The following is a 16,344-nucleotide window of genomic DNA, read 5'->3' as shown; positions in this document are numbered from 1 at the left end:
TGTATTCCCGCATGTGCCCTGACTGGGCGTTGACCCCGAAACCTGGCACACCTGGACGGAGCTCTGACCACCTGGGTGACCCCGGCCAGGGCCCAGGCTGTTCTTTCTGCATCTGGCTTCCTTCCCTTAATCCACCCTGCGAGATTCAGCCACTTCATGGTGCGAACGTGCGCTCGGTCCCCACAGCTGCATGACATTCCCGAGAGTGAGTCCACTGCAACGGCCGACCTGTGCTCTTGTTGACGGGCACCTGGGATGTTTCCTGTTGGGGGTTATCGTTGGCAGTTGCCCTGCCCTGAAATTCCAGCTCGTGCTTTTCAGTGAACGTCTGCCTGTCCGTCTGTGGGGTACATTCCCAAGATCAGGAAGGCTGGGTCTCCCAGAATCCATGTCCAGCTTTAGAAGACAGTGCCCAGTGGTTCAACTAAGAGACTGCACCAACTCACACTGGGACAAGCAGGGAAGATTTCTCTGCTCTTTTTCCTGCCACCCGCTCTCCCTCTCCAGCTGGTAGTTTAGCCTCAGTGTAGGGACTGGTGTAAAGAAGGCCTCTCCCCTCCCCCAATCCGGTAGGCAGGTGGATGGGAAGCCCCCAGCACCCTCTGGGACCTCAAAAGGTGGGACAGGGTGAGGTCTAGGGAGCAATGTGGTGGGGTTCTGGGGGTGCCCACCCCCTCTCATTGGAAAAAGGACCTCTTGCACAATGAGGGAGGTTTAATCAAGCCCGTATCCAGGAGGCAGCTGGTCACAACATGGGGGCTCTGAGCCCCCTTGACTATTTTTAAGTGCCCTATTTTGTCAGGATTTTCCCTGGCTTCTTTCTGATAGGCTAAGGAGGTGGAAGGACGGCCGCAGAAGGCCGCCGGGGCGTTTCCGGGACCTCGGGGCTGCAGGAAGAGGCTGGGGAAGCAGAAGCCAAGGCGGTGAGGCCCTGAACCCCAAGTAGGGGCTGCCCTGGGGCCCCCAACACTGGTGGTGGTGGGGTGGGGGGGTCAGTTAAGGAGGCAGCGAAGTATCATCGCCTTCCCAGCAAAGCACTTATTTCTTTAAAATTCTAGCGTTATTCCAAACCCCTTTGAACGGCTTTTCAAAGTATTTTTTTCTTTTTCGGAAACGCTCAATTCCCCTCCCGGTTCATTCCTTGGCTCCAGCACAGCCAGGATTGCTTTCTGGGCCTCCTGTGCGGCAGCGCCATCTGCTGATGGCTTTAAAAAAAATTTTTTTTATTGATTATGCTGTTACAGTTGTTCTATTTCCCCCTTCATTCCCCTCCACCCTGCCTCCCCATCCCCACCATTACCCTCCCTTTAGTTTATGACCATGTGTCTCAAGTCCTTTAGATTCTATATTTCCCATACTATTCTTGCCCCCCATCTGTTTTCTATCTACTGTCTATGCTACTTATTCTCTGTACCTTCTCCCCCCACTCCCCTGTTGCTAACCCTCCTTGAGATCTTCATTTCTATGTTTCCACTCCTGATCTAGCTGTCCTTTTAGTTTGCTTTCGTTTTAGGTGTGTTTGTTAATAACTGTGAGTTTGCTGTCCTTTCACTGTTCATGTTTCTTTAACTTCTTTTTCTTAGATAAGTCCCTTTAACATTTCATATAATAAGTGCTTGGTGATGATGAACTCCTTGAATTTGATCTTATCTGAGAAGCACCTTATCTGTCCTTCCATTCTAAATGAAAGTTTTGCTGGATAGAGCAATCTTGGTTGTAGGTCTTTGGATTTCATGACTTGGAATACCTCTTTCCAGCCCCTTCTTGCCTGTAAGGTCTCTTTTGAGAAATCCGCTGACAGTCTGATGGGGACTCCTTTGTAGGTGACTGTCCCCTTAGCTCTTGCTGCTTCTAGGATTCTCTCCTTCATTTTAATTTTGGCTAATGTAATGATGATGTGCCTTGGTGTGTTCCTTCTTGGATCCAACTTCTTTGGGACTCTCTGAGCTTCCTGGATTTCCTGGAAGTCTATTTCCTTTGCCAGATTGGGGAAATTCTCCTTTATTATTTGTTCAAATAAGTTTTCCACTGGTGGCTGTGCCTTTCCCCCTTCTGGTACCCCTATAATTCGGATGTTGGAGCGTTTAAAGATGTCCTGGAGGTTCCTAAGCCTCTCCTCATTTCTTTGAATTCTTGCTTCCTGACTCTTTTCTGTTTGGCCATTATTTGCTTTCTTCTGGTCCACTCCATTGATTTGAGTCCCAGTTTCCTTTTCATTGCTATTGGTGTCCTGTGTAATTCCATTCATTTCAATTAGTTTCGCCTTCATATATTTGTCTAATTTGTCGGTATAATCAACCAGTTCTGTGAGGATCCTGATGACCAGTGTTTTAAACTGTGCGTCTGAGAGTTTTGCTATTTCTTCATCGCTTAGATCTATGGGTTGTGGGGCTTTGAGATCTTGTGACATTTTTGGTCTGTTCTGGCCCTTTAAGTGTGAGAAGCGGTGCCTTAGACTCCCAGGTCGCTGGGTTGTGACGCTGTGTGTGGGGGCGTGGCCAGAGCGGGGAAATGGCGGCGCCCTCTATTGCTGCTTGCTGCGGGGACCCGCCGGGCCCTGGTCCAACCGCCCACTCCCTCGCCTGTCCGCTCGCGCACAAATGGGCGACCACAGTCAACACGCAGCACCGCTCCCCCACTGTCTCCTCCACGGTCGCTCGCCTGGTGGCTCGCTCGGTCGCTCACTAGGTCCAACCCTGCGCCTGGATTCCGCGCCTGAGTCCGTCTGACCGAGTCCTCCTGTGCAACCCCTCACCAGCCGCTGGTTTCGCCCCTTACCGGTCAGGCTGAAGAATTTGTTGTTAACGGACTTCCGAAAAGTTCAATTTTCCGTGTTCTGGCTGAGTTTTCTGTTGCTAATTTTTAGTTGTCTCTAAACTTGGTTGTGTGAGAAGGCACCGCACATCCACCTATGCCTCCATCTTGGCGGAAGTCTTTGCTGATGGCTTTTTAAACTGCAGGGTTCGTCCCTCTCTGGGTGCCGTCTACCTCCAGAAGTGCCTGGTAGAAGGGGAAAAAAAACATCATTATTATGGTAAGTGCAACGGAGATGACCAGGAAGCCCGAGACAATGCTAATACTCAGTAGGAAAGAGGGAATGCACGTGAAACCACCGGTACCACTTCTTACCTGTCCTACAAAGACTGGTCGTGAAATGCGAACGTCCAGTGTTAGGAAATGTTTGGAGTGAATGGCCATCTCCCACACGGCTGGTGGATTCACTCCAACAGCACCCCGAGAAAGAAATTACTATTATCGAAATCATTAACACTTTGAGCGCGAGTCAGAAAATCATGGTTAGACATCGCTTTCGGAGCGCAGGAGCACAAAAAGACATTCATTCATTGGTTAAGGCGTTTGTTGCTTTCTCGCCTGAAAGGAGAAGTTGGAACGTTCCAAGGCGGTTAAAACACCCAGGGCAGGTTCATTCCTTAGGATACAATGAAAGCAGTAACAGTAGCACAGAAGAATAGTATGTGTTACAGGGAAATGCTCATGAGGCATCGATAACATTTAATCACACTTTAATTTTTAATGCTCGGATGCATGTTGATGATGGATACAGTTATCCTCCAGGGGGTCCGACCTTTTGACATCTCTGGGCCACACTGGAAGAAGAAGATCGTCTTGGGCCACACATTAAATACATTGTGACAGGTAATTACCAAAAGAATCTCATCATGTTTTAAGCAGATTTACGATTTTGTGTCGGGCCGCACTCACTGCCATCCCGGGCTGCCCGTGGCCTGCGGCTGGACACCGCTGAAACCCCACGTCTGTGCAGCACCAAGGGCGAACCCTTGTGTCAACCGCAGACTCTGGGTGGTCGCATTGTGTCCGTGCGGCTCCCTCAGATGTACAGTCTGTGAGTGACGTCGATAATGGGGGGGGCTATGCAGGTGTGGGGGGAGGAGGGAGTAGGAAATCTCTGTATCTTTTTCTTAATTTTTCTGTGAACCTTAAACTGCTCTAAAAACTAAAGTCTATTACATTTACAAAGCCGATTACGAAACAATATAAGACCTATATCCATTGCAGACTGGGTGAGCCATCGTGGCTGCTGCTCTCTGGGGCAGGGGGCTGCCCTGACCAGGCTCTTCAGAAAGGGGCATGTGGTTATTCCCTGCATTTCCTACAGTGGACAGCTTCGTGAGAACCCTGGAGGGGGTCCTCTGGGGTTGCAGAGAAGGGAGTGCGCAAGCCTGGAGTTGCTGCAGCCATCTTGTGACCAGGAGGCGAGAAAGGCAGAGCCGAGAAAGGGCAAAGCCGAGGAAAGCAGAAGTGATACAGAGAAAGTGAAAGTGAGGAAGAGAGAGCGGGTGGCAGGGTTTGAGTCTTTGGGTCCAGGTTGGCCCCAAGCTAGTCTCTGCCTGGACTTTTCTGACCATCAAGCCCTGCCTTGGCAGATTAACCTGGCTCTCTGTCACCAGACACCAACAGGGTTCATGTGCCCTAAACTTAGGCTCCCCAGCTGGTTCCCTTTGGGCCTGTGACCGGAGATGGGAGTGGCACAGATGGGGCTCGCAAGGCGTCTCTCTGTCCGCACCTGGCACAGCTCTCAGCAGGCACGGCCCGGGCGGGGCTGCCTCCTTGGGTCCCCAGGGATGGAAGACGTTCCTGCTTCAGGGTTGCATTTTCTACTTTCCCTCTGCCTGAAATCCTCCCCTCCTCATGCTGCTATGGCCAACTCCTGAACCTCCCCTTAAATGCCTCCTCCTATGAGAAGCCCTCCCTGACCATCTGGCTGAGGGAGACCATCCTGCGCCAGGTCCATGAGGGGCTGCCTTCTCACCTGTCACCTCAGTGAGTGCAGGGACTGGGTCTGCCTGTTTGCTGCTCTGTCCTCAGCTCTTTGCAGGGGCTGGCACCCAGTAGGAGTGTCATTATTCGTTGCTTGCTAAGAAAATGAAAATGAGCCTAGATGGGTTCTTATCTTCTGTTTGGGGGTCTTACCTGCTATCAGGTAAGGTGTCTGCTCCATGTCACAGCCACAGGCTTTTGGGGCTGCCACCTGGGTACCACCTCCCAAGTGGGCGTGGAAAACCAAGGATGTCAGTCAAAGCCCAAACCCAGGTGCTGGAGAACAGGCAGAGCTTGGGGATGGGGACCAGGGCCAAGGGCAGGGAGGGAGCCCCCAGATGGTCAGGGACGGAGGGCAGACATCGGATGGCCCAGGCTACGTGCCAGAAGCTTCCTTTCAGTGTTTGCCAGTCCTCCTGAGAAAATCAAAGGGCAGCCTCTGCTTGACACCCAGCCTCTGTCTCTCGTCTCTGCCTCTGTCTCAGGCTCAGGCCTGAGAGGTGTCTCTGTGTTTACTTTCATAGCTGCTTTCTAACCGAGACAGGTGATTCTGACTTTCCGCAGGGGTAGTAATGGGAAGTTTCCCTCAGACAAAGGAGGCTGCCAGGAGGAAATGGCCAGGGGCTGGAGAACCCCCCCTCCCAGGCGGCATTGTCTGCCCGGAGGGAGGAGAGTGACCGAGTCAGATGGAGGGAGGGAGGGAGGGAGGGAGGGAGGGAGGGGAGGTTTCCGGAAGGCCGCCCTTTGTAGTTGTGGCAGGAAGGACAGGAAGTGTCTGGAGGAGTCCGTGAGAGGCCAGCTGGGGACCTGGGGACAGTGGGAGCTTCCCTCCCCCAGCAGGTGGAATTGGAGCTGGTTTCACTGCCCCCCCAGGCAGCGGTGCAGCTGGGGGCAGGGCACAGAGCTAGGGCAGCACAGGTGTGGGGGTGGGGGCCAGGGATAGGGGGCCGGAGTCCACCCTGAGGGGAGCGTCCTGGTTGGCAGGCTCTGTCCCAGCACCAGTTCTGACCCTGGGCCCCAGGTCTGGCTGGGCCCTTGGAGTTCTAGACCAGGTTCATTGCACCCTATTGCTCTGATGTGGACGCCCAGCTCTGGCCCTGGGGCTGCCCTGTCTCACTGTGTGACTTTGAGTGGGTCCCCTCTCCAGGCCTCAGTTTCCCTACCTATAAACAGACGTGAGTGAAATGACCTTAAAGGGTGTCTAAGGGTGAGAGGACCAGGGACACCCCCCCCCCCTCCCAGTGTGGTTCAACTCAGTCCTGTGCCGAATTTCTTGCTTGGTCTGTTGTTGGCGGTGGTGACCTTGAGCAAGTCGCTTAACCTCTCAGGGTGTCTGTGTCCCATCTGTTAAATGAAATAAGGACATCTCCCGAGCAGAGCTGGACGGGCAGCGGTGAGGGAGCCCGGACACACAGCAGGGCTCAACAGTGCTGGGCAGCCACTAATGGGCTGTGTCCCGTCTTGGCTTAGGACAGTGGGGAGTTCACCTGCCAGCATCCCAGTCACAGGTCTCACAGGGCATCCTGTCCAGGGGGACCACAGAGCAGGAGGGGGGCTGCTGGAGCAGGCAGCAGGGCCCCCAGTCTCCAGGGAGTGTGCGCAGGGCGGTTGCCAGGTGTGGGTGAGCTGGCCTGGTGTTCCCTCTGTGGCTCCAGGGCCCTGGGCCGGCAGGTGTGTGGGAGGAGCCTAGGCTGAGAAGACGGGCGGGGGAGGAACTGGCCAGCGGACAGCCCGGGCCTTGGGGACGCTCCTCATCCAGGCCCCTTCCAGGCACTTCATCCCCAGGGTTAACCTGCGCAGACAGGAACTACTCGTGGGGAAGCCACGTGTGAACATGCAGTTTCTGATTCGGCCGGTCGGGGCGGAGCCCGGAACTCAGCATTTCTAATCTCCAGACGGTGCTGCTGCTGCTTCTGCTCCCTAGCCTGGGCTGCGGAGGGCCGTGGGGGCAGCGTCCTGGAGGACCAAGAGCACCTGTGACCCGACAGGGCACAACTGTCAAAGACCCGGGAGGGCTGCAACGACTGTCACCAGGAAGAGGCAAGGTGGGACCCGGAAGCTGCCCTTGGTGTCCTTCATGCACAAGGTAGGAAGCCAGCCCTGTGTTAGGGTTCCTAGTAGGGAACACCCTGAAATGATGCTGTAGGTCCCTCCTACCCCATGTGGGTTGATGAAAAATTCTCTCTGCCTGCCCCACAAACACACCGTGTACGTGTGATGTTGGGGTGCACATTACCCCCACATTTGACACCTCTGTACTCAGTGGTGTCCTGTCCCTCAGCAGGCCTGGCTCGAGGGTCACTCTATTCAGCGAGCTGCAGGCCTCCGGCCGGGACCACTTTGCCACGACCTCTCCGTGGGAGTATTTGGGCCACGCTGTGTGTGATCAGACCCCAAACCCTGCAGTTCACATTCCAGATGATTCCCCACCCTCCGCCTGGTGCCCAGGTGGACTCACAGATTTCGTCCCTGTCCCTCCACACCCAGCGGGCAGACTTCACCTGGACCCTGATACCTGGGCCTCTTTGTTCACCCAGCTCGCTGCCCGAATCGCCTATTAAACTCCCCCTCCACCTCGGTTGGGCATTTTTCTCTTTCTTAGTGAACGCTGGGGGTCCCTCCTAGTTGCCAGTGTTGTCTCTTTGATGAGATAACCTGCAGAATCAGCGCAATGCATCGCAACAGAGAGTCGGCGAGGCTTTTGTTTTCTCATCTTACGCTTTAATTCTCAAGAAGCCCAGCACCTCCCGACCCGAGTTGCCCTTCCTCCCTGGAGCAGAGGGAGGGGCCTGAAGGCTTTCTCTGCTCCAAGGTATCAGCAAGTTTCCAGCCTTCCGGACAGAGCCTGGTGTTGCCACACAGTGTCACTGTTGAAGCGCATTCGGGTGCGGCTCAGTGAATGCTTGTCCCCAGCTGGGGTACCCCTGTGCTGAGCCAGCTTCCTGCCCAGGCCAGCGTGGAGCCTCACATGAGGGTTCCGAGGTCACAGCCTCTGTAGTTTGCCCTACTAAGCTCAGCCAGACGGTTTAGGGCCCCAGGAGCCTCCAGCCTCAAACACATACTGGGCCCACACCAGCTGTGCCATCCACAGCTGGTCCAGTGTTGACCCCAGGTCACTGGTCCAGACTCCGCTCCACTTTGGGGCCCTCGGTGTCCTTTCCTGGCAGCGGACTTCAGCTGGGGTCACGCCAACCTGCCAGAGAACCTCTAAGAACGCTGTGCCTCGGATGGGGAGGTGTGAGCATTCAGTCAGTGTTCTGCCAGGTTCCCCTGCGCACTTCTCCCACTTCCCTCAGGCTGCCTTCATCACCCGGGGAAGCCACTAGTTATATCACCCTAACTAGAGGACAGCTGTCAACAGTCCTTATTAAAAATGCCTTATGGCTTAATCAGTTGGGTGTCAATCTGCAGAGTGAAAGGTTGCCAGTTCGATTCCCAGTCAGGGCACATGCCTCACTTGTGGGTTTGGTCCCTGCTTGGGGCGTGTGCAAGAGGCAACTGATTGATGTTTCTCTCTTACGCTGATCTTTTTCTCTCTCCCTCCTTCCCCCCACAAATGCCTTACGACATGATGGCTTCTACCCTTCACAGGATGACAGACAGCCCACCCCGGGCCCATACTGGTCAATTTGCCCAAAGCAAATATTCCCACCTTCTGTTTGCTGATTGGGTCCAGACACTAAGAAGGAAGACCAAAGTGCTTAGGAAAGTGGGTGGGAATATGTGCTGTTTGCCGAGGTAGCAGCTTGGCGAGGGAGGGAGCAGACAGAAAGGACCCAGAAGGAGAAGAAGTGGAGTAGGTGCGCCCGCGGTTCGCGGTGGAAAACTCTGCTCTAGCTGCCAAGAGGAGCAGGGGTGAGGTTGAGCCTCCCGTCCAGGTCCCGGCAGTGGGTTGGCGGTTCTGAGATGAAGTGAGCCTGATGTCTAAGGGACATGGGACATGGGACACGGGACACAAGCAGAGGCTTCTAAGGGTGTCTGGGAGAACCTCGGTTCAACGCAGATGGGGAAATGGAGGGCCAGACGAGGCGCTCGCCCAAGGGCACCCCGCAAGTCAGAGCCCCACGTGGCCCGATGTGGCTCTCCCCATCCGAAGGGCACCCCAGACTTGGTGATCTCAGATCCCCAGCGGGTCTTGCCAGAGCCGCTCATCACAGATATTCCCGCACGGCCAGTTCCTTCAGGGTGAAGCCCCGGGCGGTGGGCCTCCGGAGCTGGCTGTCCTCCAGTCTCTCCTGCAGCGACACAAAGTCCTTGCCCAGCGCGTAGGCCAGGCGGATCATGGCGTCCAGCAGCGGGGCGTAGTAGCGGTGCCCCTCCCTGGCGAGCAGGCGCTCCAGGGCCTGCTCGCCGGCCGCGAAGGCCTCCAGGGGGCGCTCGAGCTCCCGGTGGCACACCAGCATGGCGCAGAAGGCGGGCACCACCGCCGTGGGCCAGTGTCCGGTCAGCTTCTGCTGCAGGGGCACCACGTGCAGCAGGATGTCCAGCGCCTTGGTGTACTGCCCGGCCCGCAGGCAGCCAAAGGCCTCCTTCAGCTCGGGCCGCGTCAGGAAGTCGATGAACTCGCGGGACCTGCGCACGCAGCGGATGGAGTAGAGCAGGCTCAGGTACTCCTTGAAGGCCAGCTTGCGCTCCAGGATCATCTCCTGCGTGAAGTTCCCCACCAGGCGCTTCTTGGGGAAGGGCACGTCTTCAATCTCCTCCCCGAAGGTCTTGAGCAGGCTTTTTTGCAGCGCCTGGAAGTCCGAGTACCGCCGCCCCAGGACGGCTTTGTTGCTGTCGAAGCTCCCTGTCTGGACGACAACCACCTGGTACACCTGCGAGGTAAGACGAGGCAGCCTTTGAGGACTTCCCGACAGAGGGTCTGAACTGGCAGGGTTTGAACCCACAGAGTGTGCCTGGCCAAGTCAAATCACAACTATCCTAATTCAAAGCCCTGGAAATGGGCCGTTCTCGTGTGTGACTCTGTTTTAAAGTGCCACGGGGATGGGCTGAGCTGTACAATGGATGGTGACCAGAGTCAGCCCAAGAATAACAAGCACAGCGACGAGGAGGCCGCTGGGGTGCGGGCGGGGAGAAGGAGCACGGAGCAGGCCAGGCGAGGGGTCTGCACTGGGCCTCCGGTGCCGGGAGGGGAACCTTGGGTTACCAGGTGCCTCACGCCTGCAGACGGTTCAGCGGCTACCCGGGCTGCAGGGCTACACAGGAAGACCAGCATCCCTTTCTAGTTCTCTTTCAAAAGGATTCTGATGCCGGGGGCAGACTGCCCGGGGTATCGCGCCCACCCGCCCCACCTCCCTCTGGCCTAGCCGTGTGGTCTCGGGCAGCTAAGGGGACCTCTCGGGGCCTCGCTCCGGTGAGGGTTCAGTGAGTCGAGGCACTGAACCCAGTCTGCGGTCAGTGCGCAGTGTCAGATGTCGTTAGAACTGGGGTCCCGAGAAAGGTGGAGTGTGGCTCCTCCGTGGTCGTTGACGCCCCCACTGCGAGACCCAGGCTGAAATTCTGCTTTCACCAGGAGAACAGCCCCACGCACAGGCGTCCCCGCCAGGAGCCGGCTGCACCTGAACAGCGGTGCATCACTTTCCTTGGACTTACGTTTACAGTCGCCTTTTCTTCCTGCCACATGGTACTGGTTTTCCCTGTAAGGTGGCTTTCTTAGAAATATTTATTTAGTGATTTTTTTTTAAGTGGCCCAATTTAAAGGGAAGCGTTAGGTAAGTGATCACGCAAATGACACTGGGTGTGGTAAAAACGGCGATGAGACACGGGTGACTAAACCCCGGGGTTAATGGCTGGCTCTGGCGACTGGGACTCGAGGCCTCCCGTCCTCACGGCACCGGCGCAGTGGCGAGGATGACGTCTTACTTTTGCACCACTTCCCCCAGAGGAACTCGGGAAGTGCAAGTGTGTGAACCCAGCCCACGGCCGGGGAAGCTGAGTCACCGCATTAGGGCAGGGGCAGGGGCAGGGGAGGAGGCGCTGCTTACCACGAACTTGCAGAACTTTCTCTCCTCGATGTGGGCCGAGGAGATCTCGAAGAGAAGCTTGATGGGCTTCCAGCAGCCCTTCTCGTTCCTCCAGTACTCCTGCAGCTCCCGCGTGGTCATGCTGGAGTTGGGACTCAGGCTGCTGTCGGGGTCTGCCGGAACAGCACCCGTGAGGACTGGTACCGGGGCAGCGCACTTGGGGGCACGGGCCTGGGGAGATGGCCGGGTCTGTCCGGGGTGGGGCATTGGATTCCCAGAAGAGCTGTGACTCCCCCCGGCCTCCATCCCACCAAGAATAGGTCCAGCTGGGCATCAGCCTGACCCTGTGCCCACCTGGCGGAATCCACCCTGCCACAGGCGACCTGAACTAGCCTGTCTTCCCTGAGCAGTTTTGGTGTGAGGTGCAGTGTTGCATTTTGCACTTCTGTCTGGTGGGTCGGCCACTGTGGAACCCCGGGCTGGCACTGTGGCTTGCTCATCTCTGCACGACCTGCACCACTGACTCTGGTTGTCAGTTGTCACTGGCCTCCTGAGCACAGGTCAGTGGGTAGGACAGGGGACTGGGAGGATGGTGGGCTTTGGGCTCAGCCTGGCTGGGCCCTCCCAACCCTCTCCCCTCACTGCCTGCACGCCATGCTTTTTCTCACACACTCTGCCCCTCCTGTCCCCAGCACCACCCTCCTCATCCCTGCCTCCCAAATTCCTTAAACCTCACTTGAGCCCTGGACCACTCTGAGAATCCCGGCAGAGATGAGCATCTTTGTCCACCAAAAATGCACAAATCATCGGGCATTTTCTTTCAAGGGATATGGGTCCCAGGGGGCCCTTCTCCCATGTGACCTTCAAGACCCCGCCCTCATAGCACTTCATGGCATTAGAGAGCTGCCCACTTGGCCCCATAGCCGTTCCCACGGCATCTCAAATGATCTTCCAGCCCTATTTCCCAACTAAACTTGGGCACCAGTGTGGTGTTTGATTGGCTCCTGTGTCCGTAGCTCCCTGTCCAGGGATGGGGACCCAGCAGGCCTTCAGTGGGCACATGAGCGAATCAGCCACAGAGCAGAGATTGGCTCCAGGAGTGGGCGCTAAAGCTGACGCTTTGGTGCGCACTGTTGGGGACCACCCCACTGGCTTCGGAGGACTCCTGCCCCCAGGGCTTTAGAGCAGCTTGCTGTGGGGAGCCCCTCAGCCATGAAGGGTGGGACTGGTGGGTCTTAGCCTGGCCTCCTCACTCCTCAGAGGGGCTGCTCTGAGGGATGCTCCGCATAGGCTTCCTGAGGACCCCCCGTTGCCCAGTAATCTGTCCATGGGCCCCCATGCGGCTCCCTGCCCTTTCTCTCCCCACTGCCCTGCTCTCCCACTGGGGGCCGCCGGCAGATAACCCGCTTGCACGAAGTCCCTGTCTCCGTGCTGACTGCGGGATAACCTGGTTAGGGAGCCGCCCTGCCTTCTAGTGGCAGCTGCCACAGTGCCCGCACGTGAACTTCAAATGTCTGCACAGCTCTGTTCCCCTGACCAAGCTCCAAGCCTCAAGTCCACCTGAGTCCCCTTCAGGTCCTGGAGATGGGAGATCCGGGCCACTGGCTGTCGCTTGCTGCTTGGCCGCTGCCCGGCTCTGGGCCATGCGTCCTGTCCATCCGGGGCTCCCAGGGTGCTCGGCACTTGCCATGTTGAAGGCTGCCAGGGGGGACAAGAGAGACAGTGAGTGTCCACTCACGGTGGGGTTCCTGGTGCGAGAGTCCCCACGGCGGAGCCCTCCACTGCCCGCCCAGCTGTCCGTCTGACTGCCACGTGCTGAACGGGGTCTGGCCCTTCACCGGACCGACTGGTCCAAGGCCGACTGGACCCTTTCTTCTTGTGAGGATCCCTATGTTACCGAGCTGCTGTGAATTTTAAATGAGGTGACTTCTGGCAGAGGTGACAACGGCTTTAGTGATGAGCTGGAGGAAAGGTACTGAGTTGCCCAATGCCTTGTTTGCTGTGACATTTGTAAGTGAACTCTCAGCGTCCAGGGCGGAGATCCTGGCACCTGTCTGTCTGTCCTGTCTCTCTCTCTATCACTAAGCAAACGTTTACTGACAGCTTCTTCCACCCGCTGCAGCCACCCGGGTTCTTCCCAGCCACCCTCTTGTTGAATGACCACGAAAGGCTATCCTGACTCCCAAGAGCAGCTGAGGGTTAGCCCAAGGTCACGTGGCTGGTGAGGGTGCCCGACTCGGGAAGCCCAGTGCCGGGACATGCCAACCCCTGCCCTCTGCAGGTGACACCCACTCTCTCACTTGGTCTGAATCCCCGTGCAGTAGGAGATTTGAATCTCTGTGTTTTTATACAGTGTGAAACTTTTATATTTAGGATTAGCCAGCTGGACTCAGCTTAGACGATCCCACTTCTGTTGGCAGCATCCGAAGCTTCTTCATCAGGAGCCGGTCGGACACAGGCCTCCTTCTCCCCGCCAGGCCTGATCGGGGTGTTGACCTTGGCCACATCAATGTCATGGAGCGTCTTCCCAGCCTGTTTGATCTGCTGCTTGTTGGCCTTGACCTCCACAATGAACACAGGTGTGTGGCTGTCCTCTGTCTTCTCTATGGCCGACTTGGTACTCAGGGGGACCTTGATGATGGCGTAGAGGTCAAGCTCATTTCTCCCGGGGGCACCTCCAGGGATGGTTAGCCCGCCTATGGGGCTGCAGCATCTTCGGCTGTTGGGAGTTGGGTGATGTGTGGATCTTCTTCTTTTTCTCGTAGCTGTGGACACCTTTCAGCACCCATCACTTGGCTTTGGCTTTGGCTTTGGCTTTGGGAGGGGCAAGGCTTCCTTCTTTGCTTTGGGTGCCGTCTTTGTGGAAAAGTTGAATCCCCATTTTATGATAAAGGAACTGAGACTTCGACCTGCCCACGATCAGGAGCTTGTCGGTGGTGGGCAGGACACCAGCGCGGACTGACCTGACTTCAGGATCCTCTCCACCCGGCTGGGGGAGGGTGCGCAGCGGAGCCCTGGGGCCAGTGTATGCAGTGCTGTCCATGATGCGGGCGCCAAATGACATAAACCGGTGCCTGGCCAGTTCCCGCATGCGCCTCAGTTTCCTGTTGAAGGGCAGTCCGACAGAGGCCCCCTTCCTGAGGTCGGCATCCGTGTGAAGCAACTGTCAGCTCAGGGCACCCCCAGGCCCGGCACTGTGTCATTGTCCCTGCTCTGATTGTACCTGTGACAGGTACTCCAGGAGGTAATTGAGAAGTAAATGACTCTAAAGCGAGGTATGCGTTGGAACAGAACTTTAAACATCTGAGACAAGTCAGAAAAAGGGATGACTAAAACATTAGCAGGAATTCACATGAGAAGGGTGCCGGCGACCTTGACCCCTTTTTCACAGGAGCTGCAGGGGCTGCAGGTGGGTCACAGGGCTGGAGCTGGGACTTGAACTCCGGTCTCTCAGATTCTGGGCCTGCGTCTGCACCCCTGTACTGGGACAGTCCTAGCAGTGTTCCTGACTGTGGCCAGAGCCCACCCCGGTGCCAGGGGCTGAGGGCCTCCTGGATCTGGCCGGGCCTGGGGAGAGGCGAGGTCGGCTCGGGCCAGGGGCCCCTGTTTCCAGGGGCGGCTCTCTCTGTGTCAGGCGAAAGGAACGCTGGGCCAAGCCCCTGGTGGCTTTGGGCAGTCGTCCAATGAGTCCAGGTGCCTTTGCCCAACCTCCCCTTATACAGATGGGAAACTGAGGCATGGAGGGGGGCATGGCTTGTACACTTTGTTTATCTCTCATCTCCCATCAAGGAGTCGGGCCTCTGTCCTGACCAATGGTGGGTCCATAGGCAAGTCCCTGAGTGTCTTCAGGCCTTGGTTTCTCCATTGAGCAATCTGTGCTGCTGACAGATGGTGGGTGGCGAGGGGCGGGCTCCCTGTATTTGGGTGGGTGCCCAGGCAAGAGAGCGAGTGGTCCACACACACTCTTATCTGACAGACCCCCGGTGGTTGGGACCCTTGGGGCCCAGTGTCTCCCGTGGGCCCTCCTAGGCGCCTGCCACAGTTAGCTCGTCTGTACAATGGCTGATGGCGGGTGTCCCTGGCCTCAGTGGTCCCAGCCCTTCCAGTTGGTGCCGGTCAGAAGCAGGGCACTGTTTGCCAAGAGACCCTTTGAGACCCCAGGAATGATGACCTTGGCTGGGCCACTTAGTAAAGTCTTGGGTACGCTGAACAGTTTTATTTTCAGAATAAAAATCCAGCTCAGCAGCCAAAGCCAGGCCCCAGCCTTTTCTCTCATGGGATCGGTGGGCTGCCACCATTTAGAGGAGCAGGAAGGAGTGTGAGGCAGCTTCCTGTCTCTCTCAAGGGCTCAGTTTCCTCATCTGTGAGATGGGGAAGCAATCCCGTAATTGCAAATGCCCTTTGGGGACGGCGACATGTGGGGTTTTGTGGGCCCTTCCCTCCGTTCCCCACAGCCTGTGTAGCAAAGATTTCTAGACTTTACAACACTGCAGGCGCCGTTGCTGGTGGCCAGGCGCCCGTCCTTGGCCCGGGGCCCAGAGCAGCTTCCCAGCCCCTGCACCGTCCAGCCCCTGCGCTGTCGGTCTGCTCCCTCCTCGGTGCCCCGGACGTCACTTCCTGCTCCAAGGGCCCCTGCCGTGTCCAGTCCCTCTGATGTCCACCCAGGGCCGCCTTCACCACCCACGCTGCCTCTCAAAGGGGCGGCAGAGGGCTGGCCATCAGGGCCAAGACACCAGCGGGCCTGGCCTGACCTGGGAGACAGAGGACCCAGACACTGGAGGGACACCCACATGTGAGTGGGCACTGGAACTTTCTGGGGGGGGCGGTGCTGGGGGCCAGTAAAGGGCAGATTCCTGGCTCCCAACACCAGAGAGTTCAATCTAGCAGGTCTGGGGGCACAGTCCAGGGGTTCCCTGGCACCATTTTTGAGAAGCACAGGTGTGGTGAGTTATTCCCCAGGTTCAGGAGGTGTGGTAGAAGTGTCAGCCACTTCAAAAGGAACTGAGGCCACAAGGGTTGAGGGGCTGCTCCCTGCTCTGTCCCAGGGCGCTAAGGAGACCCCTTCCCCCTGTATAGACACTGTCACCGACTCTTCTCTGTCCCGCCCTACCCCCAACAGCTACAGAGGCCTGGGTCCCAGAAGGACAGGCTCAGGCCCACCTCTGACCTGAGGCGTCTGTGCGGTGGGTGTCCGGGGGTCCGCTGGGCGTGTCCTACGGCCCCCTCCAGCTCTCCGGCCCGGCTCCCGGGGAGCAGCCGAGTGGCTGTGGCTCCCCTTAGTTCCCCATTTGAAAACAGGAAACAGGGTGTGTGACCTGTTCCGGGTCACCCCAGCCCATTGGCTGGTGAAAGATGGCGTAGTGAACCCCAGTGACGGACAGCTCTGAGGGTTCAAGCTGGAACTCACCTCCCACAGCCTTGCAGTGGCCCGGCTGTCCCTCCCTGTCCTGGAACAATCTCTGACATTCAGACCTCAGGCCCCAAAGCTCTTCAGTGTTTGTTATCCTGCCATGAGCTAGGCAAGACGGGGGGGGGGGCCTCATACCCCATTCACAGATGGGGAAACTGAGGCCAGGAG

General features: G+C 57.1%; 2 protein-coding genes and 1 pseudogene across 5 annotated transcripts in view; 1 reads left to right on the top strand and 2 right to left on the bottom strand.

Moving 5' to 3' along the window:
* Positions 1 to 7,507: 7,507 nt before the first annotated feature.
* SNX20 (sorting nexin 20) lies at positions 7,508 to 16,054 on the bottom strand. Of its 2 annotated transcripts, none has more exons than XM_037141582.2 (4): positions 15,927 to 16,054; positions 12,327 to 12,464; positions 10,788 to 10,939; positions 7,508 to 9,617 (listed from the first exon to the last, which is right to left on the bottom strand). In XM_037141582.2, exons 2-4 carry the CDS (start codon positions 12,454 to 12,456, stop codon positions 8,952 to 8,954), a joined length of 948 nt encoding a protein of 315 aa, XP_036997477.2. In that variant the 5' UTR covers positions 12,457 to 12,464; positions 15,927 to 16,054; the 3' UTR covers positions 7,508 to 8,951. The 2 variants fall into 2 exon arrangements, with proteins under 2 accessions (XP_036997477.2, XP_036997478.2); XM_037141583.2 differs by having other exon boundaries at positions 15,934 to 16,017.
* LOC119046387 (60S ribosomal protein L23a-like) lies at positions 12,471 to 15,486 on the bottom strand (annotated as a pseudogene).
* Positions 15,392 to 16,344, top strand: part of NOD2 (nucleotide binding oligomerization domain containing 2) — a 31,412-nt gene continuing 30,459 nt past the window's right edge. The window contains exon 1 of one of the 3 annotated variants that reach the window (XM_053663216.1): positions 15,392 to 15,558. In XM_053663216.1, coding sequence (XP_053519191.1) covers positions 15,420 to 15,558 — 139 coding nt within the window. In that variant the 5' untranslated portion in view covers positions 15,392 to 15,419. The remainder of the gene's footprint in view (positions 15,559 to 16,344) is intronic. The other 2 variants (XM_037141573.2, XM_053663215.1) reach the window with 2 other exon arrangements.

Source organism: Artibeus jamaicensis, unplaced genomic scaffold (genome assembly GCF_021234435.1).
Source record: "Artibeus jamaicensis isolate MK-2021 breed Jamaican fruit bat unplaced genomic scaffold, CSHL_Jam_final contig_3152, whole genome shotgun sequence".
In the NCBI taxonomy this organism is placed as follows: Eukaryota; Metazoa; Chordata; class Mammalia; order Chiroptera; family Phyllostomidae; genus Artibeus; species Artibeus jamaicensis.
The sequence above is the reverse complement of the archived record's forward strand: the minus strand, read 5'-3'. Positions and strand labels throughout refer to the sequence as shown.

Bases quoted from the DNA above. Each gene is read 5' to 3' on its own strand.
- SNX20 (XM_037141582.2), bottom strand. From the start codon at position 12,456: ATGGCAAGTGCCGAGCACCCTGGGAGCCCCGGATGGACAGGACGCATG. The intron at 10,940-12,326 runs GTGGACTTGAGG...CTGTTCCGGCAG, and splicing joins AGGACCTGAAGGGGACTCAG to ACCCCGACAGCAGCCTGAGT. The intron at 9,618-10,787 runs GTAAGCAGCGCC...CTTACCTCGCAG, and splicing joins GAAAGTTCTGCAAGTTCGTG to GTGTACCAGGTGGTTGTCGT.